This window comes from Mauremys mutica, chromosome 5 (assembly GCF_020497125.1).
Source record: "Mauremys mutica isolate MM-2020 ecotype Southern chromosome 5, ASM2049712v1, whole genome shotgun sequence".
In the NCBI taxonomy this organism is placed as follows: domain Eukaryota; kingdom Metazoa; phylum Chordata; order Testudines; family Geoemydidae; genus Mauremys; species Mauremys mutica.
In genome coordinates, this window is record NC_059076.1 from 76745966 (window position 1) to 76767265 (window position 21300).

Below are 21300 nucleotides of genomic sequence, written 5' to 3' on the forward strand. Positions count from 1 at the left end.
AAAAGAATACTTTGACAGTTTGGTACAATAAGAACTATAAATATATATTAGAACAAAAATAGTTGCTAGACAAAAACAAGATAACACACGGAATTAGCCTGTTGTGACCTGATTACAACAAATCATAGAATGTGATATACACAGGATAAACCAAAAACTATAACCCTATAACATTATAGAAAGGGCCTAGTGCAACATGAAAAAGATCTTCTATACAGTAGAGGTGGATATATTTAATCTCGAGATGATAAACCCATGTTATGTTTTTGTACCGCTCGGTAACATCTGTGTTAGTTACTTATATGGCTGTTGTACCTGGCTGTCTCTAATGTATTTATACAATTTCTAATGTATTTTATCCTCACAGCACCCTGTGAGGCAAGGAAGTCCTATTAGCCTAGTTTCACAGATGGAGAACTGAGGCACAAAGAGACTAAATGAGTTCCCTAAAGTCACTCAGGAAGCCTGTGGCAGTGCAGGGATTTTACCCCAGGGTTCTCAAGTCCTAGGTTAGGGAACCTAACCACTGGCCATCTTTCTTCTTTAATGCTAATTAATAATGGAAAACACATATTTACTGCTCTAGATCTTTAAACTCTACAGGTGAAATAAAAAACAATTCACAGAGAAGGCATTTGATTTGTTTGCTGTATCTATTTCACTTTCTAGCTTGGCCTTTTTAGATTTCAGTGGTATCACCCATGTATCATTATTCTCTCCTAGCTTGAGCACACACATTATAGCATTATTCTTCATTAATTTAAGTACAAATCTAAGTTGTGGGAAACCAGGAAAACAGACATGGGCCTTTATCTAGTTGTACACAGAGTTAGAAAAACTCAGAATTTATGAAAACGTTATTTATGCTCAAGCTCTCTCCCTTCTGTTCTTTAAGGCTATTATATTCACCAACTTAATGAATGCAGAAACTGAGAACTTGTGCATAAGAAAAAATTGTGCTCTTTTTATTTTTTTGGACTCAACATTTCTTTTTTCTTAAGGCCTAACCTCTTGAAAAGGCACTCAGCTCTAAGGAGATGTTAGTCCACCCACTACTCCCAGTGCAGTTAAAGGGAGTTTAGGGTGCTGAACACTTTACAGGATTAAGTCCTTAGATATAACCCCTAGAATATTTGAGCCCTTATGAAATATTTGGCTAAATCAGGGTTTGAATAATCAGAGGAAGAAATTGGGAAAGTGACTAATCCCATGAGGCAAAACTGAAGAAGTAAAAATGCTAGTTAGGTGGAAGTTGGATAAATGAGAAGAAAGCAAGCTGGAAAAATGGCATTCGATGTTGAATGTAAGTGAAAAAGAGCAGGGATTCTGTAAGCTTTTCCAAGCAGGCCCTCAGCAAATAGTTTTCCGCAGATCACCTCTCTGGAGATCAGTTTGCAACTGTATCAATGATAAACACAAAGATTGTCTAAAAATATGTTTGCTGCTAAAGAGAGGAAATTATTTCAGAGCATATTTTAGTGCTGAGTTGGTCTTTAAAATGAACATTGGTACCATGTGAAAGAAACATATTACTCTACCCATAAATTCTGAGAACAACACTGATGCACTAATAATGTGAAAGATGGATTAATGATCACTGAAATCCTTATCTGATGCAAAAAATAATAATTATTAGGATGTAAAAAAAGATATAGTCATCGTGGTTTGATTCTTTCAAAAATGTAAACCCCAGTGTAGAATACAAATACTATATATTAGCTCTCAGTGTTGCAACTACTGTGGTAGTGAAGGTAACATTTTTGGGAAAATTCCTAATTACAAAGTTTTTCATATTTTTACTAGAAACCTCACCGTTCAACTTTACTAGATGAAAAGAATGTTTCCCATTTCATCCTTTAAAAAACAACAGATTAAAAAGAGTGCCCTAATCTGATTGCAAATTAGATTAACACCCATTTGTTGTGGCATTTTATTAATGTGCACATTTTTTAATGTAGAAGATGAGTGCATTTTTAGACACTTTTTTTCTTATATACATGAAGAGTGTGTGATAGGTCTTTTATGGAAAAGAAATATAAAATGAAAATGGCAGATTAGAATGCAGGTTCAGCAAGAGGATTTGCACAGATTAATCTGTTCATGTAACAAACTGAGCAGCTGCTGGCCCAGTAGAATTTGAAAGACCTTTGTCTGCGTCTGACTCAGTGACCTAGGCTAAAGACTGCAGAAGCAGGATCATGATACAGAATATGGAAAGATAAATAGCACAAATTTCAAACCTAGTGCAAGATCAATCTGTAGATTGCAGAAGTGATGTTTCTATTTGCCCTTCTAGAAGGGAAAGATTTAATTATCAGAGTGCAGGAAATAAAGAAATAAAGGAATTTCTATAGCATGTTGAATCTGGAAGGTGACCTGTATTTCATGTTATAGGGGTTGTGATCTAAAATGTGCAAACTAGACTACTCTGCATTAATCACTGTAAACACTAACAAATTAAGGGATCTGTTAGGTCTAATATTATACATGTTTCTGCCAAAGGAAGATTCATTTCACAGACACTAGTGGTTACCTACTAAACAGACTGTATTGTATCAAACATCTCGGAAGCCTACCAAGAGCATTACAACTAACAACATACATATAAGGGAATATTGACTTCAAGCAGTCTGTTTTAAGACAATCCCATGGCAGAATATGGCAGAAATAGATATGCTCAGCTATAAGAAGGTCAGGCTGATGAAACGGAAGAAGTGGAAAACAGATGGCGTAATGCTGACTGGTCAAAAAACATGGTACACAATGTTTGTTTGTTTTTTAGTGTGGGTGAAAAGCACATCTTGTTTTTGTCTATATAATATCCCAGGCTTTAAGGGAAGGTACTGCTAGCAGCAAAAGAGGCAGCTCACCCAGTTCCTACCCATAGTTGGGCTGCATTACTATTTGCAGCCAGACTCAAGAAATACTCATGACCAGAGGTTTGGCAGGAATAAGCAAGAGACACACATTCTTTTAAAGCATAATTAGCTGCCTTGATGGCATTTGCCATTAGACCTTTTTCCAAGAGTCAGTGTCAATGCACTCTTAGCACATGTATAGTTAGTTCACTTAGGAATGTATTAGCTTATTTCTGTGCTAATATCAGTGTGCTCTTCTTGACCTTCAAAATCCTTTAGGAAATTTGGTGGAAATATTCTCTCCTTTTTGGCCTATCATATTCTCAAGTGCTAAATGAGATTCTTTGATGCTGGCTTACCTCTCTTTCCTGTAACCAACTACACCATATTTGCTAGTCTTTGCTTCATCTCTGAAGCTCTGAAACCAGAAATGTCAACAATGAGCCCACTCTCATCCTTTAAACTAAAACTCAATCATCACTTTTAATTTTTAGCTGGGCACTGCTGATTGCTGTACATTGAATTGCTATACATGTCTTAAAAATATCTTGATATATCTTACACAGTACCATATCATGCTATCATGAGAAACTTTGTGTATGAACAGGGATGATATGGACACTATAGATTCCATTATCTTTTAAGAGTTGTTACCAACAAGTAAATCAAACTATACTAAAACTTTTTAGGCTCCCAGCACTCAATCCTGCAAGATTCTGAGCACCCTGGCCCCAAGCCAGCAAACCACTTAAGTATATGTTTTAACGTTAAGCACATGGATAGTCCATTGACTCATCGCATTCATGAAATTAAACGTGTGCTTAAGTGCTTTGTTGGATGAGGGCTACTGTGCCCAGCGCCATGCAAGATCAAGCCTTTAAGTCATATTTAAGTCTCAAAGTTGCATAAACCTATAAAGACTCTATGGCCAGAATTCCACTGAAGACACATGCTACTACTGTGTATTTTAAAAATAAACACCTGCTCTTAATTTAATAAAATGAAATTGATTTAATTCAATGTAATTTACAATCATGAGCTGTTTAGATATTTAATTAGGCAAATTAATGGGATTGAATTATAAAATGCTTATAGTATTTTGTGCGGCTAAATCTAGAAAGAATATTTTTGCCTCCTACTATCATTGCTTGACACTTAAAATTCCAGGATCACACAATAAGGAATACAAATTTGTGGGGGCATGTAAAAAAAAAAATCAAACAATGGGCCAAATTTGGAAGGCCTTACTCACTTCTCATTCTCCACTCCCCCCTCCCCCCATAATTTAGACCTTTGTTAAACCAATGTATGTTACACCGACATAGGCTCCCTTAGATTTATATAGGCTCAGTTAGACTGATCTTACCTACATAATCTATGAATCTATAACATACACTCCCTCCTTTAAAAATAACTTTTCATTTTGGCTCACTGAGACTGAAATGAACGGGAATGTGAGTTCACATTACTTAAACTCACTTTCTAAGGGAGCAGAAGATATGAGTGTAAAGTCAAAGCAACTAATTGGAGGGGGTAACAAGGTAGCCTAATTTAACTCATACCCAGTTCTTTCACTTACACCTTCTGGCTCCTTCGATACCCTTGTATACCAGTCCAAGGGAATCCATTGGTCTTGCAGAACCTATCTGAGTATAAAGAAGCCTGATATTCATTTCACACCAGGGTAAATCTGACATAACCTCAATGAAAGTGCTAGTGTAAAAACTGGTATAAGCAATATGGAAGAAATCACCTCTGAATTAAGCCAATTGTCTCTTGTGTTATATATAGCCAAGCCAGCAGAGGGAGCTCAAAGATTTTGATCACCTTAAAGATACCACAATGCAAATACAATATAGATTTCCAGTATATTGATACAGTATAGATTATAGCTACATTGCTAAGAGAATTCCTGTAAACATAGGCAAATATCTTTAAAACAAATACATTAGATTCATACACATTTAGAAGTTTAAATTCCAGAGATGCTTTCAGATATCAATTAATGACTTCCCTAATTTGTATTTAATTTTTCTCTTAAAATCCTTTATATAAAGATTGGAAAGAAATACTTTAATAACATTTTGGACATTGTCATTACAGTCTTATAAACTGTCTGTATACATAGTGATTTAAAACAAATCCCAAGAAGAAGGTAACTGGTCACATGTGTTTCATGTAACTTGGACAGAATAAACAACAAATACTAAAGTAAAATACTGTAAGATGACTCTTATTCAGCACAGTTGCATTAAAAAAATCCAGTTTGTAACTATTGTAACGTTAAGGTATAAACACTGTCCTGGTTTTCAAGAGCTGTTCATCATCACAGGTCACAAATAAAGTCATGTGTGAGTGCTCATATTTTAAAATGACTGATTTCATTCTGACAGAGTTCAACAACTACTGACCATAAGTAAGAGTCTTTTCTGAGCAGCATCTGTGCATAAGTTACAAACAAATTACCAGTATTATGGAGTATCAGCAGTTGCTATGTAATGTAGGTTGCACTTTTTTGTGCAGCCTTAACATGTTTGCAGATGGCATTACTAAAAAAGTTAATAAATATTATACCATGATGCTGACAATGCTTTGGGCTATTTATGCCATACCATGATAAGTGTGTATTATTTATTGGCACTCATTGTGCCTGGGAACAAATTGTACAGATCACTATTTTCCTATCTGGAAGGTGTCTTTCAAAGATCATTAATGCTAAGGTTAAATATTATGTGTAGGTTTTAATTGTTTTAACTAAACTCTTTCCAAGGTGGTAACAGAGCAAAATGTATCACCTTCTTTGGTAGGAGAATATAATCTTTTACAACGTGAAAGTAACTTAATAATGGAGAAGAAATGGTTAAAATGGGAATTAGGAGTCCAACGTACATGAAACAAATCTGACCATGTTTTTAATTAAGATTAAATTTTGGCTTTTGAGAGCCAGGGGAGCACAGTGAGCAGGGAATACTTTCAAAAGCTAAATGCTGAGCAGGAGATCTTATGCCAATAGAAGGTATGAAGGCTCTGATCCCATTCTTAAAAATAGGCACGTGCTTATGTATCTTGCTAGATTGGGGCTCTGATGCCTTCTGGCACAGTGAGGCTTATAGAGGCAGTATCACTTGCTAAATGTTAAGTGGTGTAGTCTTGCCCCACCATCCTGCCAGAACACTATGGGTAGGAGAAGTGATGGTCCTCCCCTTGCCTAAACACACCCTATCCAGGGATTGTGTGCTTTGTGAACACTATTTCTTAGGGCATAAATCTGGCCCCAAATTTAGTGCTATTTTCTGGATAAAAGTTGTCTTGTCTAAAGTCCACATACTGCACTTAGTCTACTCGTAGAATTGCCATAGCGATCAGTGGTGTTTCTGTCCATGGATCAAAAACAATTTATATTTGTAATGATATTAGCATGTATGCAACTGCATTGAAAATGACATAGTGTTCTGTCTTTTCAAAAGAGCTTTAAAAACATCAATCTGTACCTTTGCTACATCACTGTTGTATCTTCATTCTCCAAGTATGAAAAGTCAGGCACAGAGAACGTAATAGACTTGGCAAGGCCACCTAGCAAATCTGTGACTGAGTTGAGATTAAATGCACATGGTTTTGGCTCCCAGGCCTGCAATCAGTACATTAGATAATCCTGCTTTCTGAACTGAAATTAAATAAAAGCATTTCTGTGTATACGCTAACACGAAAAATGTCAAATTCATGAACAGGTATAAATATTCTTGAAATGTTTGATAGCCTCTAAATGGCTGTCAGTGTTTGTAATATTATACATACCTAAATTAGAGAAATAGGAAAGCACTTAGGGTGACTTCCAAAGTTACTTTTTCATTCTTTCCTCACATTTTTCTTTTAGATAAAACCCTATCAGAACCCAAATTTCACTGAAATTTAAGGGCTAAATGCTTATTTCCTCTGGAAAGCCCAAGCAAACAGCTCCTGAAGAGTGAACTTGTCCTTCCCACCTCAAAATTCATGACTACTACTGTATATAGTAGCAGCTGCAGTCTGCTGAACATCTCCTTTCTCATGGAGGTTAGCCAATGAATTTGTATAGTTTGCTTGCTCACTAGACATAAGCCTACCCCTCCCATGGCTTCCCCCAAATTTGCCCTCTGAGCTGCTAAAGAGAGACATGCCTGGAGTCCTTCTCCACAGCAGCTAAGGATTAAATAATCCTGGTGCTTAATTTGTGCTAGGGCTGACCCCTGGCACCTCTAGGCTTGGCAGTTTATAGCCCTGGCACCTTTGGACTTGCCGCGTCAGTTATGAAAGTAAAAAAAAATTGCTTGAGCCCCCCCCCCCACCTCTTTCGTTACAAATTAAGCATTGTATTATCCCCTGTTCAACCCAAATACAGCTGCTGGCCCTTGAAACCTCTTTAATCTGTTTAGGATGCACAATTTCCCCTCAGAAACCACAACATTAAGGTAGCTTTCTACCTGGAAAGATCAGTCTATTGTGTCACCAGCCTTCATAGCCTTCCAAGGCTTTCAGTGTTCAGGCAGCTATGGATATTTTTTTGGTGGACTGGATTCTAAATATTTGATTTTCTTTAATGTAATCTATACATTGGTGCTACATTTTATTTATAGTAAATGATACTTTACAGAAAATAAAGACATTCATCATGTAAAATGTATGCCCCCATCTGTTATATGAAATGGAACAATAGCCTATAACTAACAAAGCTACTTGAGCCATAAATTTGTGCTATTAGAAAGATAAAATGTCATAGAATATAAACTTTTTAATTCAAAAGTAAAAAAAATTACATATTATGAAATTTCCTTACAACTATCACCGAAGATATGAAAAGCATCACTGTTGGCCCTCACAAGTGCACTCTTCAGCATGGTAACAGTAAAATTATGGATTTTCTACCAGAAAAACTAACTATTGAGGTAAATATTCTGTTTATTGACTTTAACCACAACAAAAATGATTTCCTCCTCAGTTTAGTTCCAACCTAAAATAAGACCTAACTTGTTGTTCAGTTATTTGAGTTACTTTAAGTTGCCTTACCATGGTTGTCTCTGCAATGGATCCAAAGCTGTTTATAAATATGTTACATGTGACATTAACTGGAGGGCCTGCAAAGAAAAAAAATATTGTGTGACCATCAAAATATATTAACAGGACTAAACTATGATGAAAACAAAGACTTAATCACTTGGGAAGAAGTAAGAGACTACATTCAGGACTTCTTTTTAAGTGATGTGAGATTGTGTTTTGTTAGCGCTGTTATTTTAACTGTTCAATGGATCTTTTTCAGTTCATTTTTTTCAGAGATTCATTAACTGTCTTATAATTTGAGGAATCCCAGTTAGGGCTCAGGAAAGAGAAGGGAGTTCATCATGTCTTGAAGGAAGATGCCATGCAACAGTGAATGTGCTTTTTGTTGAATTTGTACTATGTCATCTAAAACAATCTAGGGGTTACATGTCAGTTTTAGTACAACAGAATATACATCACAGTCCTTCTTCACAGCAACCAGGAAAAAAATAACTGTTTACTTGACAGATCTGCAATCTCTGAATCCTATCTACTTCTTTAGTAAGAAAAGCACATTAGTAGAGCTTTTTGCTCCTGTTAGCTGTGTTGGCTATTCAGTGCTAAGAAAAAAATGAGCTAGATTCTACTCTGCTTTGTGACAGCCACAGAAATGGCACTCACCTGTCTCCACAGGTGGGGAAACTTGATAGGGCTGGTAGTGAAAGAGGACAGTCCTAGCAGTGAGCATCTCTTACAATTGGCCTGAATTTTTCAGAGATGATGTCAGATAGAAGCACTAACATATAGCTACAGAATGAGAGGAAATGGATTGGGCAGGAATTGTGATACCAGACATAGTGGCTGAGTGGGGTGTGACCAAACTAGTTGCTGGCACCCCCTGTGGCCAGTAAAAGAGCTTGGATTTTAGTGATTGGCCTTGGGCTCATGGGATAGAGTGGCACCTTGTGGTATTCACAGACTGAGGTTAGACCTTGTTGCCCTCATAGGCCAAGGTCCCCACCCTTCTGCACTCTCTGTCCCCCTTGCAGAGGAGAGAGGGGAAAGGAGTATGCTAGGACTCAGAGCAAGTTGCGTCCTTGAGGCTAGGCTGAGGAAAGCCTAACCCCAGTTATGTGTAATATGGGTCGTGGGTAGCACTCCCCCCCTGTGTTAGTTTAGTAGAAGTTGCAGCGTGCCACTTAAATCCATCTATGTATTAATCCTCATTTCACTGCTCTGTCCTTATCAGTTGTTCAGGATCCATTCCTGCAAATATTTACTACCAGGCATAGTCTTTCTACCATGAATAGCTCCATTGTATTCAATCAACAATTATTATCTTGCCCTGACTTTGCAAAGTATCAGTAATGGCAGAGCAATGCTTGTGAGTCTGACATCTGACTTGAGAGCTGAATCATCTTCTTGTGCAAAAAAGGTTTTAAAATAATGTTAAACGTGGTATTATGGGATTTGATGTTACAGTTTCTCTATTACTTCCATATCATATTTACTCTGTTAATGAGTGAAAATTTTTCTTCTAACTGCTAGCCCAATCATCATTCTTATTATTTAACTCAGTTTGGAATTTGAAAGCCAAGCTGGGTTCTTTTCTTGTTTCATATGATTACCAGTAATAAAGATCCCAGATTTGGAATTTAAGACCAAATCCTGCAAATTTACTAACAAGAGTAGAGTTTAATTATCCTGAGTAATCCCACTGAAGTCAGAAGCAGCTCTATCATTGCTGATGCTTCACTGCTGACTGACATCAATGGGACTACTGCTGTAATAAATGTTTGAAGGATCAGCACTTCTGTGAACAAAATTCTGCTCATGGTGCATGAACCAGAATAGAATCCAGCTCTCCTTTTTCTCAACTGTATTGGCTCTGAAGTGAAGTACAGAAGAAAAAAGCACTAAAAGGTATCTTTCTCTGTTTACTTCACTGAGGCCTGGTCTACACTAGGCGTTTAAATCGGTTTTAGGAGCCTAAAACCGATTTAACGCCACAACCGTCCACACTAGGAGGCACCTTATATCGATTTTAATGGCTCTTTAAATCGGTTTCTGTACTCCTGCCCGACGAGAGGAGTAGCGCTAATATCGGTATTAACATATCGGAATAGGGTTAGTGTGGCCGCAATCGACGGTATTGGCCTCCGGGAGCTATCCCACAGTGCACCACTGACCGCTCTGGACAGCATTCTCAACTCGGATGCACTGGCCAGGTAAACAGGAAAAGCCCCGCGAACTTTTGAATATTTCCTGTTTGCCCAGCGTGGAGCTCCGATCAGCACGGGTGGCGATGCAGTCCGAAATCAAAATAAAAAAAAAGAGCTCCCGCATGGACCATGCGGATGTGATCGCTGTAAGGGCAGGCAAATCCGTTTCTATCCGTTCTATCAGCGCTCCGTTACAGAAGATGAAATTCAGAATCCTTTTTTAAAAATCTCCAGACAGACGCCATAGCAGGGACTCAGCGCACTGCAGCGTGACAAGCGTAACGGAAAAGCCAAAGAATCAAATGGATGCGCATGGACTGGAGGACTGAAGCTATCCCACAGTTCCTGCAGCCTCCTAAAATTATTTGCATTCTTGGCTGAGCTCCAAATGCTTCTAGGGTCAAAACACAGTGGCCCGCGGGTCAGGGCATAGCTTGGCAATCTACTCACCCACCCCCCCCCCAGCCCCAGGAGCGCAAGGTTAAAACAATCCTCTGACTCTTTTACATGTCACCCTATCTTTACTGAATGCTGCAGATAGACGCGATAGTGCAGTGCAGCACTCAACACCAACATCCTTGCTCCCCCCCCGTCATGGGCGGCTGATGGTACAAAATGATGGAAATCCATCCTCATCATCAGCATAAGCTGATCGTGCAAAAAGATGGAAATCCATCCTCATCATCAGCCTCAGCTGATGGTACAAAAGGACTGGTAACCATCCTCGTCATCAGCCTATTGGCCCTAATTTTTTCTGGTGGATGGATGGTGCAATATGGCTGGTAACCATCCTCATCATAGCAACAGGGGGCTGAGCTCCATCAGCCCCCACCCTTCATGTGTAAAGAAAAGATTCAGTTGCCCCTGGACTAGCAGTGGGATGCTGGGCTTCTCTCCTACAACACTGCTTAATGTCCTGTCTGGACTATCATAGCAGCTGGAGGCTGCCTTCCACTCATTTCTCACTAACAAGTCAGTGTGTCTTATTCCTGCATTCTTTATTAATTCATCACACAAGTGGGGGGACAATGCTACGGTAGCCAAGAAAGGCTGGGGAAGAACGGAATCAACAGGTGGGTTGTTACAGGAGCACCCCCTGTGAATAGCATACAGATAATAATTTCTGCGGGCTCTGACACAGAGCAGGTGGTTCTCTAGCACACTTGCCTATATTAGGCAGCACTGATTCTATTTTTAGATAACAAAAAGGAGGGATTGACTCAGGGAGTCATTCCCAATTTTTGCTTTTGCGCCCCTGGCTGATCGGCCAGGGGCACTTATGACAGCAGCCAATGGTTACAAAACGATGGAAGGTACATATGGCTAGTAACCACTCTTGGCTTTTGCGCCCTGGCTGATTGACCAGGGCACTAGCAGCAAATGGTACAAAAGGACTGGTAGCCATGATCATCCTCAGTTCCAATTTATGGAAGGGTTTGGATGGTGCAATATGGCTAGTAACCATCTCTGCTGTCATGCAAAAGCATGCTTCTGTGTAGCGCTGCTGAATCGCCTGTGTGAGCGGCATCTAGTACACATACGGTGAGAGTCACAAACGGCAAAAAAAGCTCCATGATTGCCATGCTATGGCATCTGCCAGGGCAATCCAGGGGAAAAAGGCGCGAAATGCTTGTCTGCCGTTTGCTTTCCAGACGAAGGAGTGACTGACGACATTTACCCAGAACCACCTGCGACAATGATTTTTGCCCCATCAGGCACTGGGATCTCAACCCGGAAGTTCCAAGGGGCGGGGGAGGCTGCGGGAACTATGGGATAGCTAGGGAATAGCTACCCACAGTGCAACGCTCCAGAAATCGACGCTAGCCTCGGACCATGGACGCACACCACCGATTTAATGTGTTTAGTGTGGCCGTGCGCACTCGATTTTATAAAATCTGTTTTACAAAACCGGTTTATGCAAATTCGGAATAGTCCCGTAGTGTAGACGTACCCTGAGATGAGTACATACAGGAAGCAGATCTGTTGGGTAAGAAAGTACCAATTTTTCAGTCACTTTGACAATGATGGCATTTAATTTACTAATTTAAAAAATTAAAGCTGCCTCATCTCATGTTTCTTGAGTTTCAATGTAAGATATGACTGGGGCCAGGAAGGGTGCAAGTAGTGGGAGGGAATGGGAAGGTGATTTCAGGGGACCATATTTAATGTCTGCCACTGGGTTGTGAAGTTATCCAATGTGTGTGCACAAGTAAATTCCAGTTTCGAGATGCATCACATTTTTTATATATCAGTGCATTCTATCATTTTCAATTCAACATGAAGCTGTTTACTTCAAAAGAGAACCTAATGGAATTTTATAGTCTACCCAATGGCATATCAGTTATTGAAGAAAAACAACAAACTAATGCTATGGATCAGAAGCACAGTTCCATAATTAAAATTAGCAAAATATTTAAATATAATAATTTGTCTAACAAAGTTAGAAACCAAAGAGAGATATACATAGGGGATATCCTTTATAGTCGTAGGTTAACACATGTTCCTGCTTTCCTAAGTGATCCTAGATTGTTTAGTTCAATTTACTAGGATCTGAATCTAAATTTCTTAATGTGATAAGTTAAGATACAGGTAGGAAATAAGAGGTGAGAGAAAAATAACATTTTAACTAAGTTGGGGTTGATAGCGTGTGGAGTGTATTCCTATATTTTGTTGATGCACACAGAAGAAATGGGAAGTAGGGACACTTCTGTGATGCAAAACAAGCAGATTATTCTTAGATGGAAGAAACCATATGGACTTTAAAAATGTAAATTAAGTAAAGCAAAATCCAAAGTGGTGTCACTCTCCATATAAGAAATGATTAGGACAGATGGGTAAAAGAGTAAGCCCCCAGTATGGATCTTACTAGATGGTACATGAAATTATTTAAAAGAGAAAAGTATCTCAGTTTGTATCAAATGAAAATTAAAATAGTTGCCTATACTCTACATCAATATGAAAAGTGCCTCTGTGGTAACTGCCAAACTGTTGGGCTTTATTCTGTCTAGATAGTGCAAATCTAATCCTCTCACAGAATGTTGAGAATGGAAGGATTCTCACTTGACACTTCCACATTCAGATTTGGAGAGCTACTGGGTCACTGTTACTCTGATAGACAGGAAGAGAGCACTCTATTCCCAGAGATTATCAGTATCAGAGTCTCCCTGAGTTGATTTACAGAGTGAGAGGAAAATTTGCTGCATTCTAAGAAGTGATAGCAGGCTTAAGTATATAGATGATGGAGGCTACATGGGGGGAGGGGCAAGCTTGCTCCTACAAAACCTCTACATACAAGAGAAGCAACATACAATAAGAAAGATGGAAATAGTCAGATTGAACAAGGCTCTCCTACCTCTTCCCAAATTTCTGCACTTGTGGGACAAATTTGTTTTCTATACTCTCCAAAGTACCAGGATGAGTTAGTTTTGTCTTGTTTAACCTTGAAGAAGAAGAAGTGCTTGCTTCTATGACTAACTCAGAGAGAGGTGCAGGGAAAACAGGAGAATTCAGGAATGACATGGGGCCAAGTGTCCTTTATGTCAAAACTTTAGGTCCTTTTTGTGTAGTGTTCCCACCTGACCACCAAGTGATAAGAATAACTAACCCAAGTATTCCAGGACAGTATATCAGCTTTGAGAAACAGAGAAACACTGATTTTAATATTGTAAATCAAAGTTAGCTTTAATACTTAAACATGTACTGTGTTTCCAAAGTTTAATATTGTTGCCCTCTATTGCACTTCAGTGGCTATCTTAGCAATACTTTCTCAGTGTTATGATGAAATACCTAATAAACAACTTATGACTGATGTTTTTTAAAATAGTTATCTTTTAAAAGTAAACCATTCAAATTAAATTTTATAATAAGTAAGACATCATGTATCTTGCATCATGCTACTGTAAGTTTTCCATGATCATCAGCAGAGATGTTGGAAATTATAAAACAGATAATGACTGTAACATTATCTGATTAAAATGTAACCACGTAGATAATTGTTGTTACCACTGTTATATAATTGCAACAAATCTTATACAAAAGTATGTCAAGTAAGGTGTCACTAGAGAAGTTATGATTTGCTAAATATGATTATGCTATTTGTATGCATGTATCATTTTTATATTTGAAGTTATGAAGATTGGCTCTATACCTGTATTTTAAATGTGTTTGCTCCTGTGGTAAGGCCCACAAGGTATTTAGCCTACACATCTTGAAGGGACTATTCAAATTAAGTGGCCCATCAAGGGACACTTAAGTTACAATGGACCATGAAAGACTCCCATCCATGCCTGATGGATGTTCATGTGAACAACTGCTGTGACTAAGCGAAATCATGCATGGACATGTGACTTGCTCATGTGACTCCAAACACCATCTTTCTACTTGTAATTTTCCACTAGCTGTGTTGAGGGCTTTGTTTGAAATAATGGATTTCCCTCCACAGAAGCTATAAAAGGCCCTAAAAAAAGTCTCCATTTTGCCTCTTTCCTGCTCAAACCTCTGGACTATGATGAACTTGTACTAATGGGAGCATTCTAACCAAGGGACTGAGAACCTTCCAATGATTTGGAAGCCACCAGAGACTTGACTTAAGCCAGCAGTTTATTCCATCACTGCTACAAGCCTGATCCAAGAACTTTGCATTTATTGTATGTATTTTATCCTTTAACCAATTTTAACTCTCACCTTTCTTTCTCTTTCTTTCTTTCTTTCTTTCTTTCTTTCTTTCTTTCTTTCTTTCTTTCTTTTCATAAATAAATGTTTAGATTTAGATACTAAAAGATTGGCAACAGAATGATTATTGGGTAAGATCTGAGTTGTATATTGACCTGGCTTTGTGGCTGGTCCTTTGGGATCATAAGAACCTTTTATTTGATTAAATTGGTTTTAAAGGTCCACTCATCTTTAAGTCTAGTGATTTTGGTGGTGATACAAGGACTGGAATGCCAGGGGAAACTGCTTTTCTGACTTCTTGTTAGCCAGTGTGGTAAAACAGAAGTTTACTTTTGTTGCTGGTTTGGTATATTTTATGGGAGAATAAACACCAGTTTTGGAGTGTGTCTGCCCTATTTCTAAGTAGTTTGTCCTGAATTTGTTATTCTCAGTTGTGACCCACAGAGGCAAATAGCTGAAATAGCTACAGCTCATCCCTTCACGTTCCTATGTACAAAAAGCCTGTTCATGACTGAGAGCCTGATCCTGAACTCATAACTTGTTGAAAAATCTGTATTCAGACATTGACAGCTTTGAATAGATAAGGATTTCAGGACTGGACCCAGATTTGGAAGACAGTGATGCATTCATACCTAGTGCTTTTCACCACAACTGAAAGAGTGGAAAAAACATAGCATGGACTCTCCTCCTCTCATTGAGTGAGGCACTTCCTATGGTCAATTTTGGCATAGTCTTAAATATTCTATAATTAGGACAAGCTTTTACCAGGGATTCTTCTCCTGTATTCTCATCCATACCCAAAGATGTTTCCGAATTTCCATATTTTAGAATTAGAATTAATATTGGACCTCTTTGAAAATATTGCTTAATCCCTCTATTCTACTGAACAAAAACAAGATTATCTTGTATATTACTTCACAAACACAAAGCAGTCAGAAACAAAAAGTGTAATTATGAAGATTAAGTATGACATGCAGTTGGTAGTCAAAGAATATAGTATCTTCTGTGTCTAGGAATTTTAATAGAAAGAGATTCAATTTCTAGTTATACCAGGGTTGATAGTCTGGGATTTTATACTAGTACTTGTTTCATATCTTAACTGTTGATAAATTACAAAGTCCAAATGGCATGAAGTTCCACTTGTTCGTACTTGTTCTTAGAATAATAATAGCAAGAAAGTGGCAAAGTAGTTTAAGGAGATATTTATTCTTAGCAATAGATCTGAATCTTTCTTGGCAAATTTATTCAAATTGCATAACTGTCTAGAAAATTTACAAAGTACACTTTTAAGAAACAGCAAATCAATGTTGAATTAGGTTTTTGTCTCTTTATAGTCAGATGGTTACCAAAAAAAGTCTCCCAGTCCTTTGAATTATATATTCAAGAAGCACCATACTGAATCCACTAATTGCTAAACATCTGCCCCTTCCACACTGTAGCCTCCTCAGAAGATTGTGATTACGTGGTGCCTATGACAAATACCAAAATCCAATCCCCAAAGGAATTGCTAAGTTATAAGATCCTTGCTTTTATATACTGTGGAAAGGCATCTTCTTGGTCTCACCAACCTCAGCTGTTTTTAGCCTTGGCAAGACAGGCTTGGGGTAAAACAGTCCCTCTTGGCTGCACAGAGGTAGTCGGCTCCTTCTCTCAGCCAGTCTTTTATGCTTGTTTTTCTCCCTTATGGGAGGGAATGCAGCCTCCCCTCCTGGTGAGCCTTGCTATCTTGCTCACCTACTTGCTCACCTACTAGCAGCTTGACTTCCCCCTCTCTCTCCCCAACAGGAGAGGGTTTAAAAAGGTCTCAGGTTCCAGCCCTTAGCTGGAATCAGCTGATCCTCACTGACCTCAGGTAACTCTCTCTCAGCGGATCCTAATTGACCTGTAGTCACCCCTCCTCAGTTGATAGGGAGGAGGGCCTTTTACCCTTCTGGGACTGTTCTCTACCCCACCCTTGCAGCTGTCTGTCCTGAGTTTTTCACAATACTCACCCATGGAGCCTTAGAAGCACAAAAGAGGACCTCCAGCAAATAAGACCAAGCAATGCAATGTAAGACTTAGTCTGAACTTGAAATTTACATGCTAAAGGGAATAGCTATGGTATATAGTTGAGAACACCTTTAATAAGGAGGCAAATAAATAGAAAGATTCCACACACACAGGGAAGTAATATTTTAAGTGGAACTTATCTATTGTTATTGTACAAGTTCTGTTTTACACCCAGGGTTTTTTCCTCCTAAGCAAGAAGCCAATAGTTTCTATTCTCTGAGGCATGCAACTGGCAAACAATCAATCAATCTCTAAGGAACTTGTTTCCTATCCATAGCAAATATTGTATATTGATCAAAATAATACATATCTTTTGGGGTGATTTGTTTGATGAATATTTTCTATACACATTTGTTGTTTAAACTAAGGTGTCAGGAACATATTCTGAGGAATTTCACTTCTACTCACCAATTGCAACTTTGACATTTCCAGATAGAAGTAAATCATTTGAGATTAGTTTTATTTACTGTTCTATCTTTTTAAGGTTGGTTGACTGGGAAGCAGTTTGGCAGACAACTCATTCTCCTCTTGCCAGACAGATTCATTGGGCAAACCATGGCAAAGGAAAGTAAATAAATAGCATCCAGTACCTATAACTTCAGGGATGTGTAGCTAGTCAAGTTTCTGAGCACTGGTAAAATTAAAAATATTTTAAAACGAGTGATGAACAAGAGGTGAGATTGAGAAGGGTGGTGAGATAGATGTCCTGAGAAGTGGAGATAACCTGATGTACAGAAAATATCTTGAAAAGAGAGGAGAGAACACTTCCTGAAAACAGGAAGAAGGGCATAGATGAGGAAAAACTAATACAAAGGAACACTAGTAGGGGCTTTATTTGCAGTAAATTTTTTCCCTCCACACACAATCTGTATTTGAAAAGTATTCTTTTATTTTACTGAAGGTACAAATGGTTAACTTGATTAAAATATTTTTAAATTGTTTCATAAATTTATGTAGAATTCTTAAATTGTGTAAGGTTGAGAATGCCCCTAAAGTTTCAACATTCTACCTAAGCAAATTGAGGGTCACAGAGCTTGTTGGAAGCCTATTAAAAGGGTGACAGAAGACTATTGGAGAGCCATAGGTACAGTCAGTGACAGGAAGAGGATAGCTCCTAATGTTTTCTATCTTAAATGCATTCACCAAATACATGGTATGCTCTTTATCTTTAGACCTAGTATTACAGTGGTCCTAGATGCTGTATCCTGTATGGACATACAGGAAGTACTTTGGTACTAATTATTTAGATGCATGCACATCCCTATTTGATTCATAAGCATACACCAAAAATATGAAAAAAAATGTAGCTGTGAACATCTTATGTGTTCCTTTTAGTTCTTTAAATTATACTATATACATATCACACTAAAATATTAAAAGAATACTAATCTTTAGTAGCATTTTGGCATCTACACAAACTTCAGCAAACAGTAGACCATGTTTTTGCTGAAATTTGAATGATCAAAGTCAATGTTAGCTGAGCATGGCTGAGTACATTTGTTTTGCTTTTAAATTTTCTCCAAAACACACATTTGCATCAAAGACAATGTTAAATTAAAGTGAATCAGTTTTCAAAATTACCTTTGAAATTTGGTCTGATTCTTGCATCATAGCCTGACATCCTACCCATTAATTTATCCAGGAAATCAGATGGCGACATTGGCATGCTACGAGATCTTGCACTGTCTGTTTCCTTTGTGACTACCAAACTAAAAATAAAAACAAAAAAGACTTAATTAGTCATAATTTCTAGTAATAATTAAGTACCTAACAACATAGTCATTTTGTCCATCAGTATTAAAACAGATCAATTCAAAGGTAAAATTGTATTTTAAATTAAACATTAAAAATAACAGAATTATTTTAATTTGAATATGTGAAAACAGTATGATCTTATTATATCCATGGTTATATTTCTAATTTTTCCCTAAATATCTGACAAACTGCATTGTGAACACATTTTTGTGTGTTGAGGCTTCTCAAAATTAACCGTATTTCCAAACAGTCCTAATTGATTTGCTCCACAAAATTGCAATAGTAAATAACAATGTCAACTACACAAATATCTATACATCTGGAATGCTATGATTTTGAAAGTGCTCTGTGATTAATCTTTTTAACTGGGTTCTTTATAATGGAAACTTGCATTACAGAAACTTAGATTGGGATCTTTCATGTTACTTTGAACAGACACACCCCTTTTTTGTATCATTGATTGAATGTTTGATGGTGATATCTATGCAGATGAAACCAGGTAATTCATTGGCAAATTTTATTCCATAATGTTATCAATGAGGTTCATTTTCATTTAAAACAGAAGTGACTACTGCTGTGGAAGAATAACTTAATGAAAAGAACTATCTTAGGGCAAACTTCTCCTCTCAGGTCCACATGGCAAATGTCATTTCCTATAGTCTGCACTTTCTAGATATATGAAACACCCACTGACATTCTAAAGGGTGCTCTGCACATATCAAGAGAGCAGAATATAAGCACAGAGATCAACCATGTGGATCCTGAAAAAAAAGAAAAATAAATCAAACTGATAAATAAAATATGAAATTATAGATATATAAAATTATTGTAAACAACACTTTTCTTTGATATACTGTGAAACTATAACAAAGTGTCTGGTTCTACGATCCTCAGAAAAGATGAAGAGTTCTGCTGAATTACCCTGATCTCAGGTTCTAGGATAGTGCATAAAGAGATAAATCTCTTCTGCTGACTCACCCTGATGTCAGACAATTGGATCCTATTAGTGTCAGCTGATTATCAGAGAAGGGTTTAACTGTCTCTTCAAGGCAGAAGAAACTAAGGGTAGGAATTGAAAACCCATAGGGACCTTCAAAATCATTAAAATCTTAGGCTGAGGTTTACATAGCTTAACAATAAATGAATCCTCAGCAAGGGAGTAAGTTTCGACCAGATTCTGTATGTGAACTGCTTTAGGAGAAAATTGGGATTGCCAGTTTGTTACAGAAACTTTGTTTTTTCTTTCAAATTTAAAATTTCTGTGGACCCATTTATTTGTCCCCTAATTATTGACTGCATGGCTAAAACACTTCTGTGGTCTTCAGTCATATGTTTTGTTTACAGCATGAAGAGTTATAATGTTTTATTGAACTGAACAATCTGCCCCAGAATTGGAAATTTGGATCTTAATGTCTAAAGACATAAAAACCAATATTATTAATCTTTCTCACTGGACCAAATTTTCCATGCAACACGTTTAGGATTTTATCACTGAACAATTAAAAACTTCTGGACATCTCTTTTATTAAGGAAGTTGTTGTTGTTGGTCTTTTTTAATTAAAAGAACTTGTAATTTAAAACTTTTCAATATATAGTACAAAGAGCAGCACTGTAGTGACGATCAAGGAGTTATAAAAATCAAATGGCTTCCTGGAAACCTAGATTTATCCCACTGACAAGAAATACATATTGATTTGAGTTGGAAAGAATGGCTAGTTGGTCATTTAGTCTACCATATGCATAAGGGTAGGATTGTTTTCATTATCCCTAAGCCAGTCTTGATAAGTGGGTGTCAAGCCCAACCTTTAATATCTCCAGCGATGATGATTCTACAATTTCCTTTGGTAGCTAGCTTAGTTGTGTATTTCTTCCTGTAGCTAGAAAAGTTTTTTCAATATAGCATTTAACATAATTTTTCCCTGGTGCAGTTTAGACCCATTACTGTGTTTCCTGTTTTCAAGTGCCAATGATATTTTCATCCTCTTTCCAATATTCCTTATCGACTTGATTCACCACTGTCTTACATCTTGAGTAATCATTGTGCAAAGGGAGTGATAAATGATTGTAAAGCAAAACAAATCAAACCCCACTACAACCACTTTGCACAATTGTACACACTTTGACTGCACTAGACAGTGAAGAATCAGGCCCAGTGGGAGGTCTTAAATTAGGGTGACCAGATGTCCCGATTTTATAGGGACAGTCCCGATTTTTGGGGCCTTTTTCTTATATAGGCTCCTATTACCCCCCCACCCCCATCCCGATTTTTCACATTTGCTGTCTGGTCACCCTATCTTAAATTGATATGCCCATTGGGTTGCAGGTTTTTTGTTTTGGTTTTGCTCCGCTCTGAACTTTCTTTAGTATGCTTGTCTTTTTAAAACTTTACTGCCCAAAACTGAAAGCAGTACTCCAAATTGAAGGGTAACTAATGTTGAATAGAGAAGAATATATATTTGATTTCCTAATGATTCTCTTAATATAGCATTGGCCTTATTGTAACATGATCATGGTTGTTGAGTAATATTTAATGTAGTCATTTAAAAAACTAAGATCTCTTTCAGTGATTCGGTTGCCCAGCCTATATTCTGACATAATCAAAATGGTATATTAAATATAGGTGGTATATATAGTGTAAATAAGTTCTATTTTAATTCATTCCTTTCCAAAAAGGTTTCCCTCGATTTCAATAGGACATTCTCCTGAGTAAGCACTGAAGGATATTTTTCTTT

The 21300-nt window shown here is 37.5% G+C and overlaps 1 protein-coding gene across 2 annotated transcripts in view; it reads right to left on the reverse strand.

Annotated features, from left to right (window-relative positions):
* Positions 1 to 21300, reverse strand: part of GLRA3 (glycine receptor alpha 3) — a 139279-nt gene that overhangs the window by 89972 nt on the left and 28007 nt on the right. Inside the window, exons 2-3 of one of the 2 annotated variants that reach the window (XM_045017389.1) lie at positions 18395 to 18522; positions 7902 to 7969 (exon numbers count right to left, since the gene is read on the reverse strand). In XM_045017389.1, coding sequence (XP_044873324.1) covers positions 7902 to 7969; positions 18395 to 18522 — 196 coding nt within the window. Of the gene's footprint in view, positions 1 to 7901; positions 7970 to 18394; positions 18523 to 21300 lie in introns of those variants that run through there. The other variant, XM_045017390.1, reaches the window with a different exon arrangement.